At 52.4% G+C, this 19,969-nt stretch overlaps 1 protein-coding gene across 1 annotated transcript in view; it reads left to right on the top strand.

Moving 5' to 3' along the window:
• The window catches only part of sema3b (sema domain, immunoglobulin domain (Ig), short basic domain, secreted, (semaphorin) 3B), a 37,719-nt gene extending 26,384 nt beyond the window's left edge, over nt 1–11,335 (top strand). The window contains exons 9-18 of the mRNA XM_088917396.1: nt 363–477; nt 1,316–1,385; nt 1,924–2,068; nt 3,412–3,631; nt 4,383–4,474; nt 4,740–4,781; nt 5,023–5,180; nt 5,981–6,036; nt 6,913–7,052; nt 7,590–11,335. Coding sequence (XP_088773522.1) covers nt 363–477; nt 1,316–1,385; nt 1,924–2,068; nt 3,412–3,631; nt 4,383–4,474; nt 4,740–4,781; nt 5,023–5,180; nt 5,981–6,036; nt 6,913–7,052; nt 7,590–8,096 — 1,545 coding nt within the window. The 3' untranslated portion in view covers nt 8,097–11,335. The remainder of the gene's footprint in view (nt 1–362; nt 478–1,315; nt 1,386–1,923; nt 2,069–3,411; nt 3,632–4,382; nt 4,475–4,739; nt 4,782–5,022; nt 5,181–5,980; nt 6,037–6,912; nt 7,053–7,589) is intronic.
• The last annotated feature ends 8,634 nt before the right edge of the window (nt 11,336–19,969 follow it).

The raw sequence follows: 19,969 nt of genomic DNA, 5'->3' as shown, positions 1-19,969 counted from the left end.
TGTGCTATTAATTTTCCCTGTACGTATCACATATTAATATCGATTACGTGCTGCTCTCATGCTTCTTGGTGCTATAGAGGTTAGCATGCCTGCTTCCCAAGCAGTCGCCCCAGGTTTGATTCCTGGCCAGCTCCTTGTCAGAAGTTTAGAATGAACGGTGATGCACACAGGTGGAAACAATGTGGAAGTGCGTTTAAAACTCTTTACACAAAGGGTGGTGGGAGTGTGGAACACGCTCCTCAGCTGTGGTGCTGAAGCTGGAACCTTGGAAACAGCTGCATGAGATCCTCAGATTAATTACTGACTTACTACCAAATGGGTTGGATGGTGTTTAAAGCTGACAGCCCTGCACTTGTTTTCAGAACGATATGGGCGGCCAGCGCAGCCTGGTCAACAAGTGGACCACCTTCCTGAAGACCAGGCTGATCTGCTCCGTGCCAGGGAGTGATGGCAGCGACACGTTCTTCGATGAGCTGCGTAAGTCCTGTCCCGCGTAGCCTCACCAGCCGCAGAGGAAGAGTCACAGCTTCTTGTCCAGGTCATGGGGCAGATGGGCAAGAGCTTCTTGTCTGCCCCGTGTCCAGGTCACAAGCAATGTTCCCTCTCATTTGAATGGCCCGTGTGTGCAAAGATTTCAAGTGGTGCAAATTTTTTTCCAGTGACAAAAACTTGTGCGCACTAAATTTAGTGAATGTGAAATTGTAAACCTGAAATTATTTTTTGTTAATATAGTCATTCTCGTGGAAGCATAGAGATCCAAAAGACCGAGACAGCGATTCAATGAGCCAGTCATAGAGACTGAGTGTGGAGCGAGCATGAGCAGGGAGGTACGAGACTATGAGAGCAGAGATATCGATGATCAAATAGCAATAATAATGCACACAGCCAAGTTGGGCCTCTTGCAGCCAGTTTCATGTGGTCAATTTAGCATTTTTCAATTCACGACCATGTTTGTTTTATTATCATATTTGTTTTATTAAATCTTTTGTGCGTAGTTCAATTTCCTACGTGCGCAGATTTCTTAACCTGTGTGCGCGTGCACACACACACGGCTAAGAGGGAACATTGGTCACGAGGCAGATGTGCTGCAGATCAATCCACTTTTTTTCTAAGAAAAGCTAGTGGAAAAACTCTTGAAATATTAACACTAGTTACAATAATACTACTAGCTCTGCTTCTAAAAATAAAAATAGGACTTAACTTAAATAACGAAGCAAGGCTGCTTTATTATTTAAAAGCAGAGCAGAAAGCGAAGTGTCTTGTGAACTGTTGATGAACTGTGCCACCTGACATCTTCATTCCTCTTGTACCGCAGGGGATGTATTCCTGCTACAGACCAGGGACAGGAAGAACCCTCTGGTCTATGCTGTGTTCTCTACTTCCAGGTCAGAGGGCAAGGCTGTCTGGGCAGGGGGGGAGCAGGGATCAGCCTGGTTGCTGGTTTGGGAATTGCTGTATTGATCAGGGCCAGATGTGAGAATATGTCCCCTCGAACATAGCCATTGCCTGAGAAATAGGCCTCGCTGGTTCTTGCAATGCAGATGACCAGATTTAAACCATGCAATGTCTTTTTGAACAGCTGGAAAGTGCCAGAACTATTTTATTTTGGGTGATTCTCGCCCTGTGCTGATCTTCCTTTCTTTAAAGAGCACAGAACAGTATGTGGAAAGAGAATGGGAGTCAGCAGGAAGCCCCTACAAATGGGGTATTACAAGTACTGTATGTGCAAATGTTTACTATGTTTACTAAGTCTGTATGTAGTTGGAAAACATGGAGCAAACTCTGCATTTTAGGAAAAAAAAGACCTTGGAAGTTAGTGTGTGATTTTTCACATTCTGGGATCTGCATGCTGGTGGTGAAGGGGTGGTGGGGCAGCGAGGTAGCCATGGTGACGCGGTGTCCCTGTGTCTGTGGTCCCCACAGCAGCGTGTTCAAGGGCTCGGCTGTGTGCCTCTACACCATGAACGACATCCGCAGGGCCTTCCTGGGACCCTTCTCGCACAAAGAGGGGCCCAACTACCAGTACGTGCCCTTCCAGGGCAAGGTGCCCTACCCGCGCCCAGGAATGGTACGTACGCTCTGCGTTCGTGCAGTCCACCAAACAACCAGTCGGTCTGTCAATTAACCAATCAGTGAGTCAATAAACCAACCGCCCAACCAATCACTCAGTCAATCAACCAACCAAACAGCCAATCACTCAATCAGTTAACCAACCGGTCAGAAAATTAACCAACCAAACAACCAGTCAGCCAGTCAATTAACCAACCAGTCAATCAATCAATCAACCAAACAACCAATCACTCTATCAATTAACCAACCAAACAACCAACCAGTCAGTCAGTCAACCAACCAAACAATATAACATGAAAATAATCAACATAAATTTATGTCAAGTTTTGTAATGTACTGTGCAGAGTGTTTGAAAGTGTTGTCCATTGTTCTGCTCACACATGAGAGAACAGCGTAAATAAGAATCCCATTGTACATGTGCCCACGGCAAATTAAGGCCTTTCTCTCAACCAATCAAACAATCTGTTACTCAATCAGTTGATCAGTCAGTCTTGTATTTGCTATAGTGCCCTTGCAACAGTCTTCCTCAGAGCTCTCCGGAGAACTATACAGCAGTTGACAGTAGTGTATAGCAGAGGCTGACCATGTCGACATGGAGACAAAAAAAACACCCTCCTATGAGGAAACCTCTGGGGCTCCCAGGCCTGCTGGTTGCCCAGCCCCTTCAGGCAATGGGTGAGTGAAACAGTAAGTATGACAGATCACCAGCAGTCTCTGCAGCACCAGGGTTGGGACCCTGTGAAGTGGGCGAGGTTTTCTTGGTCCTGCCATCTTGGGTCCAGCGTTCTGGGCCTGGATGTGACCATGCAGGAGGACACCCAGTCCCAGTGTTTGATCCCAGCACTGGGGAGCCCCCAGCACCCCTGCTCCAAAACCCCCCGGCTCCAGTTCAGGGGTGCTACAAATGCAGGAAGGTCTGAAAGGGCAAAAAAGATCGGGGCTGGGGGTGGGGATCTGCTGTGCAGGGATACATTTGTTCCTGCCGCTGCTCCAGGGTATTTAAGGAACAGAGCTGGGGGCCCCCAGCAGCAAACGGAGCACCCCAGCTTTTCAGAGACTGAGCTTACCCAGTTCACAGCCCAGCCGCTGTCGGAGGTGAGACTCTCTCCCCCCCTCACAAAACAGGAGCTCTGACAGAACATCGTCATCAGGAATAGCTTGGCACTTTCTGGCGCATTTTTGGTGTGGTGTTCATTTCTGAAAATTTTGAGGCATGACATCGGATCTCTGTCCCGCCCCCCCCCCCCTTCCCAAGTGGGGGCTGGGAAGGAAGGCGGAGGAAGCAGGCGGGGCATGGGGAGCGAGGAACGCCCTGACCAAGGACCTCTGCTCTTCCCGCAGTGTCCCAGCAAGACCTACGGGAGCTTCGAGTCCACCAAGGGGTTCCCGGACGACGTCATCCAGTTTGCCCGGCACCACCCGCTCATGTACAACCCCGTGTACCCCCTGAACCGGCGCCCCGTCTTCCTGCGCGTCGGCGTGGACTACAGCTTCACGCAGATCGCCGTGGACAGGGTGGCCGCGGCCGACGGGCAGTACGATGTCATGTTCATCGGCACAGGTGCCCCTTTCTCTCTCCCTCTCCTCAGGGAAGCCAGGATATCAGCTTCACCATTATGCCTGGTGTTCCACACTCCCACATCCCTTTGTGTAAAAGGCTCTTTGTGTTCCTCCTGCTCTCGGTTTTAACTGCCCTTCCCTTTAGTGTCCACGTGTCTGGCCTTTCCACTTTTGTGGATGCCTTTCTGAATTTTGAATGCTTGAAACAGGTGCTTTCATAGTCTTCTCTGTTCGAGGCTTGAACGTTCCTGTAGCCCGTCCAAATCCGGCTTTCCTTTAATGCCGGCAACATGGCTATTCTGTCATTTCTGGACTGATTTCCGAATAGCCGAGGTCTTTTTTGTAACTTGGTGAGCGAAACTGTACACAAATGAGGTCTTGCTAGTGCATTGTACAGTAGTCATCAGAGGAGCATTGTTCAGGAAATAATGGGAAAGGGCAGTTAGGGGGCAGGGAGGATTTCGGGAAACTCTGTAGCCTTTTCTTAGTCCAGTACAGATGAATCATATCCACTGTGTCCCAAGAGGCTGAATAACTCCACGAGCTCGGACTCACAGTCAGCTGTGCTGTTGAAGACAGTCTCCTAGCCAATGGCTTGATGGGACTCTTGTCCCCTGAGGGCTCCAGTGACCTCACGAGCAAGAGGAGCCACACGGCCTCCTCCCGTGCTCAGCCGGGCCCTGCGTTCTTCCTGGTCTCGTGAGTCTGAAGCAGGTCCAGGTGTGAAGCCGGTGTGCTTGTGTGCTCTGCAGACGTGGGGACGGTGCTGAAGGTGATCTCGGTGCCCAAGGAGAGCTGGAAGAACATGGAGGAGCTGCTGCTGGAGGAGCTGCAGGTCTTCCAGGTGAGCGAGAGGCTGGGGCGGAGAGAGAGAGAGAGAGAGACACGCTGCTCGCTCACGGCCCTCGTGCGCGACTGACGGCGCGTTTCAGAGACATTCAGTCCTCTGCACACGCCGATGTTTTGCAAAATGAATGGTTTAAATGATGAATGGCAGTAGATCAGCAAGCGGGCCCCAGGTGTGGCTGTTCCGTCAGGCACTGTGAGCTGTGTGCTTCAGTGTCCCTGTGTGCACAGAGCCCCCAGACTGACTGTGCGTTTCTTTGCAGGACTCCTCATCCATCATCAACATGCAGATCTCCTCCAAGCGGGTGAGTGTGGCCTCGTCGGCCTGAATTCTGCACCATCACAATAAAGAGCAGTGCTCACAAATTGGCAACCACTTTTCTGAGGTCTGAATGTGTTGCCTCGTCATAAGAAAACCTGACATTTCTTTTTTGAGTTCCACAACGACAGTGGATTATTTTGCCTTTTTCAAAAGCCTGGCGCGAATGCCAGAGAGCCAGAGCTCAGTCTTGACGGTGTTTTTGATGTCTTTTTTGACGCTCGCAGCAACAGCTGTACGTGGGGTCGGAGACGGGGCTGGCGCAGGTACCACTGCACCGCTGCAGTATCTACGGCAAGGCCTGCGCCGAGTGCTGCCTGGCGCGGGACCCCTACTGCGCCTGGGACGGCACCTCCTGCACCCGCTACCTCCCCAACACCAAGCGGTAAGGGGGCGTCAGGGCTGGGAATGTGGGAATGCCAGACCCAGAGGGCCACAGCACAGGGGCATCTGTAGATGTAGTGAATCCCAGAGGGCCACAGCACAGGGGCATCTGTAGATGTAGTGAATCCCAGAGGGCCACAGCACAGGGGCATCTGTAGATGTAGTGCGCAGCTCCAGCTGTGCAGCACCTCTGCCCAGCTGTTGTTATGGGTCTCTGACTTAGTCCTGGGGGAGGGAATTCAATTATTTCAGTTCGGCAATGAATTAAAGCCGGACGATTCTGTGTCCCTGACTTAGGACTCTGACCAAGACGATCTTTGTAAATTGTCGTCACGTTAAAGATACTTGGAGAGGGTTAAGAACTTGCTGGCGGGCATTTAAGAAGCAGAGGTGTGGGCCCCCAGTGGCAAACAGAGCACCCCAGTTTGTCAGACACTGCGCTTATCCAGTTCACAGCCCAACCACTGTCAGAGGAGAGACTCTCCTTCTCACAAAACAGGGACTCTCGTTCTCTAGTACATCTTCATCAAGAATAGCTTTGCACAGATTATTGGCGTGGTGCAAAATTTTTGCTGTTATTTCCTGAAGCTTTAATTGCATGTTTGTTGCTGATGTACAGGGAAGAAAATGATTATTTATTGCACGGTTCTCACTGGATGTCTTCAGTGATTAACTCGTCCTTTTCTATGAGGCACAATGACATTGTTACACAACACGCTGTCGCCCTCTGTGGTTTATGATCACTGTGACAGGTTTAATTCTCCTGCTTGTAACCACCTGGCTGTGTTATCTATCCCACAGGCGTTTCAGGCGTCAGGACGTGAGGAATGGGGACCCCAACACTCTCTGCTCTGGAGGTACGAGCACAGCTGCTCTCTCAGTGCAGCCTCTCCATCAGAGTCAAGAGAGGCAGTTCAGCGGCACTGCAGACACTACAGCTCGGGCACATCTATAGAAATAATGATGATAATAATAACATCTTTTCTTTATCAAACACCTTTCCAAACCCAAGGACGCTGTAAATTCTGATAAAGAAAAAGACAGTAAAAGAATAGAATAGAAAGTAAAAGAAAGAAATAAAAATATACAGGGCAGGATGTAGTTTCGGGCCGTCAGACACAGGCCCCAGTAAAAAGGTGAGGTTTGAAGAGAGCCAGAGGCTTCGTCTCTCGGAGAGTCGGAGCAAGGGTATTCCGTGACAAATGAGCAGCCACAGAAAAGGCACGGTGACTCACGAATCCGTTCCCCCCTGTCCTGGGCTGCACGCGCCATCGGGTCAGCCCTGCACGGCAATGATGTCATCCGTCTCAGTAGGCATTAGATCATTCACCAGGAGGTCAGTGGGATCACTTCACTCCCCGAGAGTCATGATGATGTCATCGGCCCCCAACAATGGTCCTTGTGGGAGCTGAGGCTTCCTGAAAGCCAGCGGGGGGGGGTCTCTGTTTGCGGGGGCCCTGGTCCTCTAGAGCTGCTCCTCCACTGACACCCCGGGGGCTACAGGTGCCGGGCGAAATGGTGGCGCAGTTTTCACCAGGCTTGCGCACCACTGCAGTTGCAGACCTGACGGAACCGGGCTCTGGGCCTGGCGGGGTTACCCGCCATCCGGGGGCCGGCGCTGCGCGAGGTCTCAGCCCGGGGGGGCGGGGAGAGCTGCGCCCGTCACACAGCGTTGGAGGTCACACAGCCCGCTGACCCCAGATCTGAGGGAATCCCTCTGTCTCTCCGCACAGACCACCACAAGCAGCGCGTGGCCCAGCGGAAGCTGTACGGGGTGGAGGGCAGCAGCACATTCCTGGAGTGCATTCCCAAATCCCTGCAGGCCCAGGTCACCTGGACGTTTCAGAGCCGCCCGGACAGCCCGCGAGAGGAGGTGAGTTATCGCCACCGGCTGTGCATGGGCACACTGGGAGAGACATGGGGTGCACTGGGAAAGACTCGGGGTACACTAGGAAAGACTCGGGGTACACTGGAAAGACTCGGGACACAATGGGAAAGACTCTGGGTACACTGGGAATGACTCAGGATACACTAGGAAAGACTCGGGGTACACTGGGAATGACTCAAGAACACTAGTATTACTGGGGCACGCGGGGAGAGGACGAGGTGGGAGGGGGAGTGTAACATGCCCTGGAGCACCAGGGAGGAGGGGGCTGAGGCCAGGAGATCAGCAGCAGCTCAGAGGTGCTCCGCTGTCTTCCCCGGGAGAGTCACAGAGTCGGGCTCAAACTGGACAGGTCAGGATCCACGTTGCTTTGAGACACTTTACCGAGTGATCCCTGCAATACCTGCGGGGCTTGGGCTCCTCCAGGATGAGGTTTATCGGCGATGATCAGAGCGTTTCTAAGCACAGGAGCCGGAGTCTCAGAAACCGCCGTCGCTAATGTGTGTGTGTGTGTGTGTGTTGCAGCTGAAGGTCGACGAGCGCGTGCTGCAGACGGAGCGCGGCGTGCTGATCCGCAGCGTGATGCGCCGCGACGGGGGCGTGTACCAGTGCCACGCCATGGAGCACGGCTTCACGCAGACCCTGCTGGGGATCACGCTGGAGGTCGTGCCCTCCGACCCCTACTCCCGCCCGGACCCGCGCGGCCACGTCCACGGCCACACCCATGGCCACGGCCACACCCCTCCCTCCTCCTCCTCCAATCAGAAGCTGTGGTACCGGGACTTCCTGCAGCTGGTGGAGCACCCCGACCTGAACGCGGTGGACCAGATCTGCGAGCAGGTGTGGAAGCGCAAGAACCGGCAGCCGGGCAAGCCTGGCCCCGCCAAGCCCCCCCCGCCCCCGCCCTCGGGCGTCCGGACCGGCCCCAGCATCAAGTGGAAGCACCTGCAGGACCTGCACAAGGCCCGGAACCGCCGGACCCACGAGGGCAGGCCCCCGCTCAGAGCCCCCCGCAGCGCCGGGGAGTGGTGAGGCGGGGGTGGGGGGAGGGGGGCACAGAGGAAGGCTGCTTCCCCGAGGGACAGAGAGGCCGCGCGGGGGACACTGGGGACACTGGGACAGGGTTGGGCCACTCAGCATCTTGACGTGTGATATTTAATTTATGCCTTTACTTCCCTCCCTCCTCTATCCACAAAAGCCCGGGCGAGGGAAGGGCGCCGCAGGTCACCTCGCTTCCCTGAACGAGCCCCCTCCGTCCCTGAAGCCCGCCGGCTGCGTGCCCAAGCACAACGCGGAGCGTTCCGGGCTGTTCCACGGGATCTCGCTCCCTCCCCTTCCTGCCTGAGCTCCGAAACTGGAAACGGACGCACCAAAGCACAGGCACGCGAGGAACCGCACGAACACACATGCACGTAGCATCCGTGCACGCCGCACACGCACTCCCCTGGCATTTATTCCCCCCACCCCACCCCCCTGGACTGCGGGGTCTGTTCCCGGCTCCGGAAGCGACGACGTCGTCCGTGAACAGGATGACATCATGGCATTGCCGGGGCGAGGAGGCTGGCGATGATGTAATCCGGCGGGGGCAGAGCACACCGAAACTCCTCTGCGACTGGGAGCAAGGGTACGGGCAGCCCAGCACACAAAGAGCCGTTCTCTCACAGGGAGGGGAGCGGAGGGGGACTCAGCAGCTGGACCAAAGGCCGACACAAGTTTGTAGACGTCTCGACCTTTCACACACCCACCCGCACTCAGTCTGTGACAAGCATGGCGTGTGCACAGGGGGCAGAGCCGCTATCGCGCACGAGAAACCTTCTTAAACACGCGCCACTGCTCGTTTTCACCTGTCCCTGTGAGAAGGGGAGGGCCTCTCTTTGTCACGTGACTTTGAAGGCGTTCTTATTTCTTTTAAAAAATAAACGTGGGCCGGAACCGCTGCGTGCCGCTAGGAGGACGAGAGGGACCTCGTGGTGTGCCCTGCGGAACGCAGAGGAGGATTGTGGGACATGGAGTCGAGGGCTGAGCAACGTACTGGCCGTAATCGCAGTCTGGTTTTGCTCTGGTCTCGTTCGGCTTCTGCTTGGAGCTTCGGGGTTCGCATCTGTCCGCGGTGGGGGCAGGCGTGGGGCGCTGCGTGCAGGGGTTCCAGGCCCGGGTCGGTACTGGTACCGCTACCGGTCCTCCAGCGGCTCCCTCTGTCTGTAACGGAGCCCAGGGCTCATGCACCACGCTCTCCTCAATACGGTCATTCTCTTGGATCCTTTAGGGTTTATTAGATTCGGTACGTAGAGGCAAAACTAAGCACCTAAATCTGGCACTTATCACATAGTCCCGTACACCGAGCGAGACAGAGAGACATTCCCAGGGCAAGAGGGCAGACAGAGTGAGGTATATATATACTGTACCACACTTAAGGGTACAGACATAGAAGTGGCTGTGTTGAGTTTCACTTTAAGCAATTGACTTTATCCCCACTTCCCTGTCCCATGCAGTCATTTCAACGCTTTGTCATTTTTTTCCTGCCAAGATCATGAAGCCGCAGGCCCCAGTGCAACTCCCCACCTGGTCGTCAGTGGCGTTTGTCCCATGTGTGGGGTTAAGTTTGGGGTTAGGGGGTTATACCACTGGGAGCTCTTCCGACGTTTTTGCCAAAAAAAAAAAGCGTCTCTTGTGACGCGCCGGTCGCCTGCTGGTTTGTGACGTCAGCAGCCGTCGCAACGCTCCCCCAATCAGCGCTGACAGCGTGTCAAATGGCGATTGGCGGCTGTACGGGTGGGCGTGTCTCACCGTGTTGTGACGGCGGTGCATTCAAATTATTAGCAATTCCCAATGCAGTCTGGGGGGTATCCGATTAAAAATAATGAGCGGTTCCAGCCCCCCCTAAAAAAAAAGTATATTCATTTTAATTATAACCAATCAACCCTCCGACGACCAATTTTTGGCTTCATGTCGCCGCAGCCCAGAAGTTAAATTAAGAGTGACTGTGGCCTTGGAGGTACGAATTCACATTCGAATAGCTTTATTGGCGTGGCCGGCAAACGACAGCGTTGCCAGAGCAAGGTGCTAATCGAGCAGAGCTACCACGATCCAGCGAAGAGGCAGGGACTGAGCTCCAGGAGATTCACGCCCTTGCCGGTACGGTCTTGCGATGCTGCAGGTGTGTCGCAGGCCGAGTCGGGGCACCGACAGGGGTCTCGACTCGCCTCTCTCGCCAGGCGGACCAGGAAGGGTTCAGCTGCCGATGAGAAGCCAAGAGCGAACAGAACGGGGTCTGATTTTATTTATTTTTTCTCTCTCTTCCAGATGAGATAGCAGGTTAAATGCTTTTTTTTCCCCCCTGTTGTTCTGTATTTAACGCAAGGTTGGAATATGAATTGTTGTTGGTGGTGTTTTTTTTTATATATTCACCTGCCTGCGCGTCGGGTCGTGTCTTTTTTTTTAAACGGTCTCTTGACGAATGTATACGAGATGGAAAAAGTTCTTCGATATACAGCAAAGAATGAGACGCCCTAAACTATTTAAGTTAAGCATTAAAAGCTTTATTTAAGACAAATTAATAGTATTAATGATAGTAGTAACGAGGGGAGGTACTGTAGGCTGCAGGTCGACTTGCAGCGACACAAGACGCTCGTTTTCACGAAGCATTTTGTCTTCAAGTACAGGAACATAATCGAAAAAGAGATTGCTCTGAACAGTGTTCATGGACGTTAGTAGTTCCTGACCATTTGGCCATCTTGAGCACACTGGCATTGATGACGGGGGGTCGTGGCCGGCTTGGATACGTCTCAAGCCCCTGTCATTGATCGCTAGGAGTGTGGGTAGAGCGCCGCCTAGTGCTGTGCGCCAGAACCGACCTGGCCAGTGGCGCTCTGCGTCTGCGGCCCCCTGCAAACAGTTCAACTAACCTGCAAACTGACGAGCTTACAAACGTGGTTCGACACAGCGGATGCGGTTGGCTGTTCGCAAAGTTCAGCCGCGATTTGAAGACAACATCATCTTGCAGGAAGAAGGCCTTAACGGGAAAGGCCCTACCAAAAACGGTCTTCACGGAGTCTTGTTCGCTGCAGTCTCTGAAGGGCTGACCGAGCGTGTGTATATATTGCTAGGAAGACAGGTTCGGCTTATCTTGGCCGAGGCTAAGGACCGGAGCTGGCTGTCTAAAAAGGTCAAAGGCCAAAGTTCGTGTGGGGCACTGTAATTCCCAAGTTCACTGGGGAGGAGTCCTGTGTCAGATGAGATGTATTTAATTAACACAATAAAAATCCATTTGCTTAACGGCTGTGCTGTGGTTTTGGGGAGTGGGGGTGGTGGAGTGTGTGTGTGTTCACCTCGGTGTATGTGTAGGGTGGAAGGGACAGTCGCCCCAGCTGCAGTTTTACAAAGAAAGGTAAAACAAAAACAAACACCTCATTTATCTTCAGCGTGAACGAGCTGCTCAGCCATGTTGTTGAAGCCGATAACCCTGGTTATTCTTTAAATACAGATGGATTTGGTCCTCAGGTCAAGACAGGAGACAGCACGGTACACAAAGGGTGGTGGGGGTGTGGAACAAGCTGCCCAACCAGAAGCCCAGAAGCTGATAACCCTGACTTCTTTAAGTTAGGAAATGGCTGGATGAGATCCTGGGATCAATTAACTGCCAATTACCGGATGCGATATGTCTGTGGAATTAAAAAGTGTCACTGAGGTCAGAGAAATCGGGAGCAGAGTGGGAGAAAAAGGGAAAATTCTGGAAATCTATTTAAGAGGGGGTCAGTCTGCACTTTACAAATAAATGACTGAAGATTAAGTTTTTTATATTGGATTAAACAGTTAAAATTGTTTCAGGAAGTTTCAGACAAAAGTTCTTCAGCTGGTTTGGAAGAAGTCTAACCAGGGTGCAGTGAATGTGTTTAAAATTCTGTGTATCTGTACTGTATATAGTCGTGAGACATTATCCCAACCATTGTGAAAGGCCAATTACTCAGATCCTGAAATGTACACAGACAGCTTTCTCACACTGTGAGATGAAGGGAGAAGCATTTTAACCTCCTGGTGGAATTGGAAGGTAAGAGATTAATGACTTTGCCTTTTCTTTAATGACAAAAAAAGGCAGATTTTAGCTTCTTTTTGTCCAGGAACGATCTTCAAAATTGTGTTTGTTATGGTTTTAGATTGGGAGCTTCTCGAAATTCGTGGTTTTCGGACTTTTCTCTGACCAGTCGATTGCACACCTGTGAATTTCGGTGACATGTCGTCGAGGTCGCCGCTGCTGACCGGCGATGCGTTTGAAGGAAGAATGCTGTCGTTCTCTGTCGATTCCCCATCCAGAACGAAGGCCTCTGGTGGTCTGGTGAGAAAAGCATCTCTCTAAAGCCAGGAAACACTCCTTTCCAGCCCTGAACACCAGAGCTGGAATAATCAGAACTGGGTTCCGTTCCAGATGGGTTAATCAAACCTAAATTATTGGCAGTTTGGAACCTTTGCAATTTTTTTCTGTTTTCAATTTGGGGAACAAGAAGACCCCTGGCTTCTTGGCCAAATTCCCTCCTGGCCTTTACCAATCATGGCCTCCTGATGATCCCCCTCTCTGAACCGGCTCCATCACTCTGCTCTCCTCCCCACTGAGAGCTGGTGTGTGGGGAGCGGACTGGAGCATCATCCAGGTGGGGCTGCACACTGGTGGGGGTGGAGGGGATCCCCATGACCTGTAGAGTAAGTAATCTATTGCCATGTGTACACGTACATTGGAATTCTTAATCGCGTTGATCTCTCGGGACACACACAGTACAACAGACAACACCACACAGTGTAGACAGTACAGGACAGACATAATAAATAGTAACAACAGGAGCAATCAATATGTAGTAGTGAGGGGAAAAAAACATGGTAGACCGTGCACAAAGTGCTGTAAAGTGTAAGGAATTATTATAATTATTCAGTGAGTAACTCGGAGCTCAGAAGAGGTCCCTAGGACCAGGATGTGAAAGCTCTAAGCCCCAGCCACCCCAGGCTGGTGCAGCTGTTTTGAGGTCAGTGTGATAGCTTTGTTTGCCCACAAGGGGGCCTCAGTGTAACTCGTGAGCATTTTAAGTTTCAATAGTGTTGAGGCATCAGGGCAAACTTTTTACTTACTGAAGTTTAATCCTGTATAATACCATCCATCACATTTTGTACATTCATTTTCTCCAACTACCAGAAACATGAAGCTTTTTTCACTATGGCAAGGACAGGTTATTTTCTGCATGAGCAAAGGAACCACAGCAGATACCGTTAGAGTTATCTGCTGCTGCAATGTCTTAACATTCCCCTTTAAACTTTTTCTGTACATTCTATCTGCATAGCTGTCATGTCTAGAAAAATAAAAATAAAGTCCTTAACAAGTTGATTTAATACTTTTGAAAACAACAAGCATCTGAAAACAGCTGTTTAAAAACCCAGTTTCCCTGCAGGACTTTGGTAAGGTGCTGGAATCTGGATGCGTTTACGGTGCCAGGCAAAGCGCTGTGGATTATTAATCTTGCACTCCTGCAGCGCTGACCCTAGCAAAGGCTGGCCTGGGCCAGACAGGTGCATTTTTAATTCACCTACACCTGAGTCATGGCTGCAAATACACATGGAGCCCTGAAGTGACCCCTGCTCGCAGCACGTCTTGGACACCAGTGGAAATGCACTTCAAAGGAGAGCAGGGGGCACTTCCAAGCAACAGCTGGAACAGACCCTGGGTTCAATTAGCTACTTGCTGTAAGGCCCCCTCTCGCCTATGAATGGTCTTCTGTTCTTATTGCTCTTCGCGCTGGACATGTTCCTCTGATGCCAGGCCTCCCCATGCCTACTCCTCAGTGTGACACCCCTGTCCCAGCCGCTCACCCTCTCTGTGCTCAGTGCTTTGCAGAGCCCGTTTCCTCCCGGGGCAGCGTCCTGCAGCCACTCCTAAGCTCTCCAGTGCCCCCCGCGCAATCACACGTCCGCCCTTTGTCCTCCTGTGGTCCTCGTTCTGCAGAGCCCGAGAGCTCTTCGCGATTCCAGGCATCGCAGCCTGAACCCCTCAGGGGTCTTTCTCACCCCTCTCAAGTGCGCCCCGACACAGCTGATACGAAACTCGGGAACAATTTGTCAAATTGGCGGCCAGTTAGGACCCCCTGCCAGCCCCGTCCGAGGGCCTCTGCTTGATTACCCAGGCAGGCGGGAATGCGGGGTCCCAGGATCAGCAGCCCTAATGGGAAGCTCATTTCCTCCTGCGCGTATTGCCAGCAGGGGACCCTCGTTACGCTAACGAGCCGGTACCGCCCTGACCTTTCCCCAAGTGCCTGGGCAGAGGCGGACAGCGCCCCCGAAACTAGAAATGTCACTGCTGCTCTAGTGAGAAGAGCGTTATTTTTTGGGGGGGGGGCTGGTTCTCGGCGATCCAGCTTGCCGCCCGCTCTTCAGCAGGTCCGTTGTGTGCGGATTGTGTTTTTGAACAGGGCCGTGAAGGAAGCCGCTGAGTGATGCTCCACGCAAGGGGACTGGCGGCCGTCCCGGTCATAGAGATCCTCAGATCGGTGCTGCTGGTGGGCCGAGTGGCTTCTCTCGCCTCTGGCTTGTCTCCCGTCCTGCTGTCCTGCCCCGCGCCCTACGGGGGTCTGGGGTTTCCAACTCCCGCGCGGCCGTGCTCATTCCTGAATGTGGGGTTTCGGGGGGGACCTCCTCGACCGCGCCCTCAGACTGGAGGACATCGCTCATCTGCAGGGGTGGCCCGGCCCCGGAGGAGACGACTGGACGCCCTCCAGTGCTGGACGCAATCGCTGTGGAATTATCTGGCTTCCTGTTTATCCAGTCAAGCAAAAACTTCCGCTGGAACAACAAAAACAACAAAACAAGAAAGGAGCTTTGATTTAAAGATAACAGGCAGGCCGCGGAGGGATTTTCGCTGTAAGCTGAAATTGTCATCGGAATCAGAGCGGTTTTATTTGTTTTTATTTTTATTCATGGCTTTATTAATGTAGTTATTCATTCCGTCTTTGCTCTTGTTTTCCTTGGTGAGCTTGCTAACGTTCTGGAGCTCGTGGGATCATCCGTGAAAGAGGACGATGTCGCCCCCTGCTGGCCACAGCCCAGGCCTGCGTCTCGGTGCAAGGCGAGTTCTGGTCACCACCGCCGAGCTGGCCTGGCGCTGGCCCACTCTGCCCAGAGCTCCGATGGGCCTTAAACGGGCAGCTGATTGGCCAGTCTGGCCAGCACATCGCTGTGATTGGCTGCCGGAGTGACGAGTGCAGCTCTCGGACTGTGGATCAGTGCCGACTTGGCCGGTCTGGAAAAGGCCTCACAGCGCCTCCGCTGTCTGATGAGCCTACAAAAATGCAGAAGAGGGGAGCAGCTACGTGTAAACGTCTAGCACAGCACCGTAGAAAGTGTTCTCACTAGTGGCATCACGGTCTGGTACAGCTGTACTACAGTGCATGACAAGAGTTGTGGCAATGGCACAGAGACTTATAGGATGTGATTTACGAGATCCCCAACATCCAGCTGTCACAACGAGGCCTGATCCATCATTCAGGATCCCAGCCTTCCCGGCCACAGACTCTTTCCCCCCTGTGCTCTGGCGAGCGGCACCACACCATTAAAGTACAGAGCACTAGGGTTAAGAACAGCTTCTACTCTACTGCAGTGTGCTTCCTGAACAGCTTATTGTGAAACACCTCAACACGCCTCTACAGCTTTACTCAGCTGCCGTGTGTTTGTTGTCCTCAGTTTTTATTGCTCTGCACTACCTGCTGTGTGTTGTTGTGCTGTTGTGCTGTCACTCTTTTATTATTTGTTGTTTTGTAACGTACTGTGCACGGCGTGTGTGGTGTTGTCTGTTCTGCTGCGCGCGTCCCGGGAGAACAGCGTGAATAAGAGTCCTAGTTTACCTGTACACAGGGCAGATAACCCCCCTCTCTCTCCCTCGATCCCCTTCGCTCCGAGCTGGCGCGGTGCTGCTCCCTGGACAAGGGCAGGGCTGGCGTCCTTTCTGTCACTGGCTCACAGCGCTGAGCCCTGTTGCACAGACTGCCATCGATCCGAGATCCAATCCGGCTCCTGCGATTATTACAGCAACACACAGGTGAGCCCACTGCGTCCTGGTCCACCTTCTCAGAACCACACCGGACTGTTGCACTGAACTGAACTCCGCTCATGACCAGGGTGTATGCCTGGACTTTGCTGAGCAGACCCAGTGCTAGGATTCCTTCAGACAGGGGATAAAGGGCTCAGATTAGCTGTAGGTAGGTAGGCTCATTCACACTGATTGGAGTGAACTTAGTTTTCGGGGCCTGGCTGTGTTTCGTTTTTTTTTCAGAAAAATCAGAGCCCTGAAAGAGAGGGCAATGCCGTTTCTCTTTTGCCTGATACAGTGAAAAGCAAAAAGCTACAAGAAGACACAATGTCTTTCTTCTCCCAGAACCCAAGGCTACGACCCACAGAAACCCAGATTCCTTGTCCTCCTGTTGATTGAGTTCTCTTCCCCCAAAACAAAGACAGGGCTAATGATTAATGGCATTAATTAACTGTAATTGCCTCCAGCTCGTTTAAGCAATTAACCCTGGGGGTCAAAGAGACTTGTTGATACAACGGAGACAGAATCCCGCTCTCTGACTCCTTCTGCCTCGGTCTGATGACTGATCACAGGAACTCCCTGGTGTGAGCGCAGAGCCAGCTCGCAACACAAACACTTCCAGACTCAAACAAACACGGGGCAGCAGCAATGCTTTCAAAACAAACAGGCCGTAATGAAGGGGCTGCTGAGAACATGCAGGAAGTGTCAGGCTGCAGGGAGAAAGCACTTGGGTCTGGGTTTTCAATTCAGTCACCGCTGGACTGCAATCTTGGTAAAAACCTCCCGAGAGGAATTCGCAGTATAGCGCAAGACAGAACAGCCTGAATTCTTCATCCCCGGCACCCTACAGTGAAACATCCTACTATAAGTTATGAGGAAATCAATTGTTGGGAAATATTGTTGCAACAACCTTTAGGATCATTTGATGAATAAAGAGCAGAATCATAGTTTGATTCAGGAGCTGATTGTATTCAATGGCAGCAGATCAGAGGGGGCTGTGAGTTCAGCAGCCCTGCCTTAGAGGTTTAAAAGTCCCCGTGCAAGGCTGCAGACCACACTGGAGCACATTTCAGGGAAATGGTCATTGACTCGAGCAGGGTGACTCAGCCATCCACGTGCGCTGAGACACACGAGCTGCTTGCTGTGGAGGTGGTGGAAGTGTACTCGTGGTGCTTTGAGAGTGGAGGGCAGGGAGGTGGAGAGGGTGGGGGGGGGGGCGGGTGCCAGAGAGGAAGCTCGGGCCCCTGCCGAACAATAGCAGGAGTCACGAGGATGGGAAGTGCCCAGCTCTGAGAAAGGGGCACCCTGCCCCAGCTGCTTCCTGCCTGCACAATGGAAGAAGCAGGACGGGGGGGGGCGGAGCTCCGGGGAAGGGCGGGGCCACGGGTATTACAGGATTGGTGCTGGCTGGAGGGGGCGTGGTCAAGTACAGTCATAATGGTGGACGGTCGTGGACCTGGTGTACTGGTTTATTGTCCACGTGTCCACGTGCATACAACACAATCTATAGCCCTTTAACAGAGTTCTTAGTTAAAATATACAAAGCAAGGTAACACCGCAAAATCTGGTTTTGATTAATTTTATGAATTGCTCTTCTTTTGTTCCGAAAATTTTACTGAATATTTCAGTAGCCTCTTAAGGAACCAGCTAAGGAAAAAAAAACAGGTGATTTAACAGAATTTATTTGGATATATCTGAGACCCTGTTTTGCATATAGGCAGCACTATTAAGACACTCAAACTGAGAGCGACCAGGCAGAGAAATTCTGCGCGGGAGAATGAACACAAGCTGGCCCTGTGGTTTTCGAAGACTGGAGCTGCTCCTTCTTTGCCTTCAGGATGTGTAGCTGCTGGGCCAGCAGGTGGCGCTCTTCTCCCTGGAAGTTCCAAAGCAAAGCCACAGCATGGTGGCGCTATGCTGTCCCTTGAATGAGACTGAGGCACAGTCCTGACAACGTCAGGGTCCCAACGGTATAATTTGGAAGAGCAGAGGTACTGACACGGGTGTACTGGCTGAAGCCCAGCTCAGGCTTCCTCAGTCTAAATGCCAAAAGACACCTTCTCAGCCTGCCAGAGTGGGACACTCCCTGCAGACTGAAGAGACTCAGTTCCTCCAGCCTGTCAGTGTGGTACCCTCCCTTGCATTTGAATTCTACGGTTCATACCGTTTAGTTTTCAAGTTTTCCTGGAAGAGTGTTTGACTCCTAACTGCAGAACTGTGTGTGTGTGTGTGTTGTTGCTGAGAGACTCCAGGCAGGGAATACTTAGTGTTTGTGGTCCAGTTCCCGAATGAATTGAGCTATTAGTGAGCCATTAGTGTTGCTGAAGCCGCGCCAGGCTCAGTAACGCCACAGCACGCACACCACGTCACTGAGGACTGTGGGGGCCCTGATGGATGAAGTGTGGCCGGGCCGGCGTGGGGGTGTGGGGGCACGTGAGGAGAGGAGAGGTGCAGGAATCCCTCCTGGATCTCCCGTCACCTGTCAGCAAAAGACACCCCACATCCCCGGCCCCCCGCATTCCGGATTCGCCTTCCATCCAAGAGCTCGTGCTGACGGACAAAGGGCTGACAGAATACTTCCAGCACTCCCCCCCTGCACACACACACACACGAACACGATATCAAAAGGGCCCTGTTTTATACACTGTTCCCATCCTCCAAGTGCCTCCACCCCTCCGCAGGAAGATTAAACCAATCCAGATTTACCGCACTTCCTCCAGGAGTCCTGGGCTCCCAGTTCTCCGCCTGCGGTGCGCAGAAAAAAATCGCACGCCCCTGGCTCATCTTTCTTCTGCACGTTAACTCCGGCCAGGAATCTGCTCCGCTGCGTCTTTGGAGGAGCGGGCAGTTCGGAAGTCTCCCTCTGGAACAGGAGAAGCAAGTGTGTTGTGGTGTTTTGACAGGAGTGAGCTGGATCGGAGACCTGCTGCCCCAGAGCCTTGCTGTGATCAGGCCTGTATCCCAGCATGCTCTCCAGGCCTGTCCAGACGCCTTTCTGGAATTGATGGCGAAAACTGCCCTCCTTAGAGCTGCACACTGAATAGCATGTGCAGCTTCAGGACGGGTTGGATACTGACCTGTTTTTCCCTTCCTTCTGGTTAATATGGATGCAGGTCTTAAAAACACAAAGGTGTTTGCAGACGAGAGGCATCCCAGCCTGTTTGCTCACCAGTAGCCACGTGATCAGAGGATCTTCTGAGGAAATTCGAAAGAAACCCAGGTATCGGCTGCAGCAACATCGATGGGCAGCTTGTTCCACACCTCCACCACCCTTTGCATAAAGAAATGTCTCCTGCTCTGAGTTTTATTTGAACGTTCACATAGTTTTTCCACCTGTGTCCTTTGGCTCACATCTCACTGTTCATTCTGAAGAAGTACACTGGGTCGACTTAGTCAGAGCCTTTGAGGATTTTGATTACTAGTGTCAGGTCCCCCTCACAGTCTTCTCTGTTCAAGACTAAAATGGTTTGGTTATGCCAGCCTGTCAGCGTGGGACAGTCCTTTAAGCCCTGGGATGTTTCTGGTTGCTCTGCCTACAGTAAGCATGTAGTTAGATGGTTCAGAGCGCTCTTTAAAGCCCAGCAATGTACCCAGTTGTTTTCAGGAGTATCAGAAAAGTCACAGCACACCTCCGATGACCCAGGAGCCAGAAGCCGTCCCAGGAGGGAGGAGAGGCCAGTGGGTGTCTGGGCTATCCTGCATTCTGCCACGTTTCCAGGTAAAACAGGGCTCAGCAGAAGGTAGCTGCACACTCGGTGCACACTGAGCAATGACATCACTGTCATCCTGCACTGAGAGGTCCAGAGAGTGCACACTTGGAATGCAGAAGCAAACAAATAAAAATAGC

The sequence above is a fragment of the Atractosteus spatula genome, chromosome 5 (assembly GCF_055471065.1).
Source record: "Atractosteus spatula isolate fAtrSpa1 chromosome 5, fAtrSpa1.hap1, whole genome shotgun sequence".
In the NCBI taxonomy this organism is placed as follows: Eukaryota; Metazoa; Chordata; class Actinopteri; order Semionotiformes; family Lepisosteidae; genus Atractosteus; species Atractosteus spatula.
This window is presented reverse-complemented; position numbering and strand designations above follow the sequence as displayed.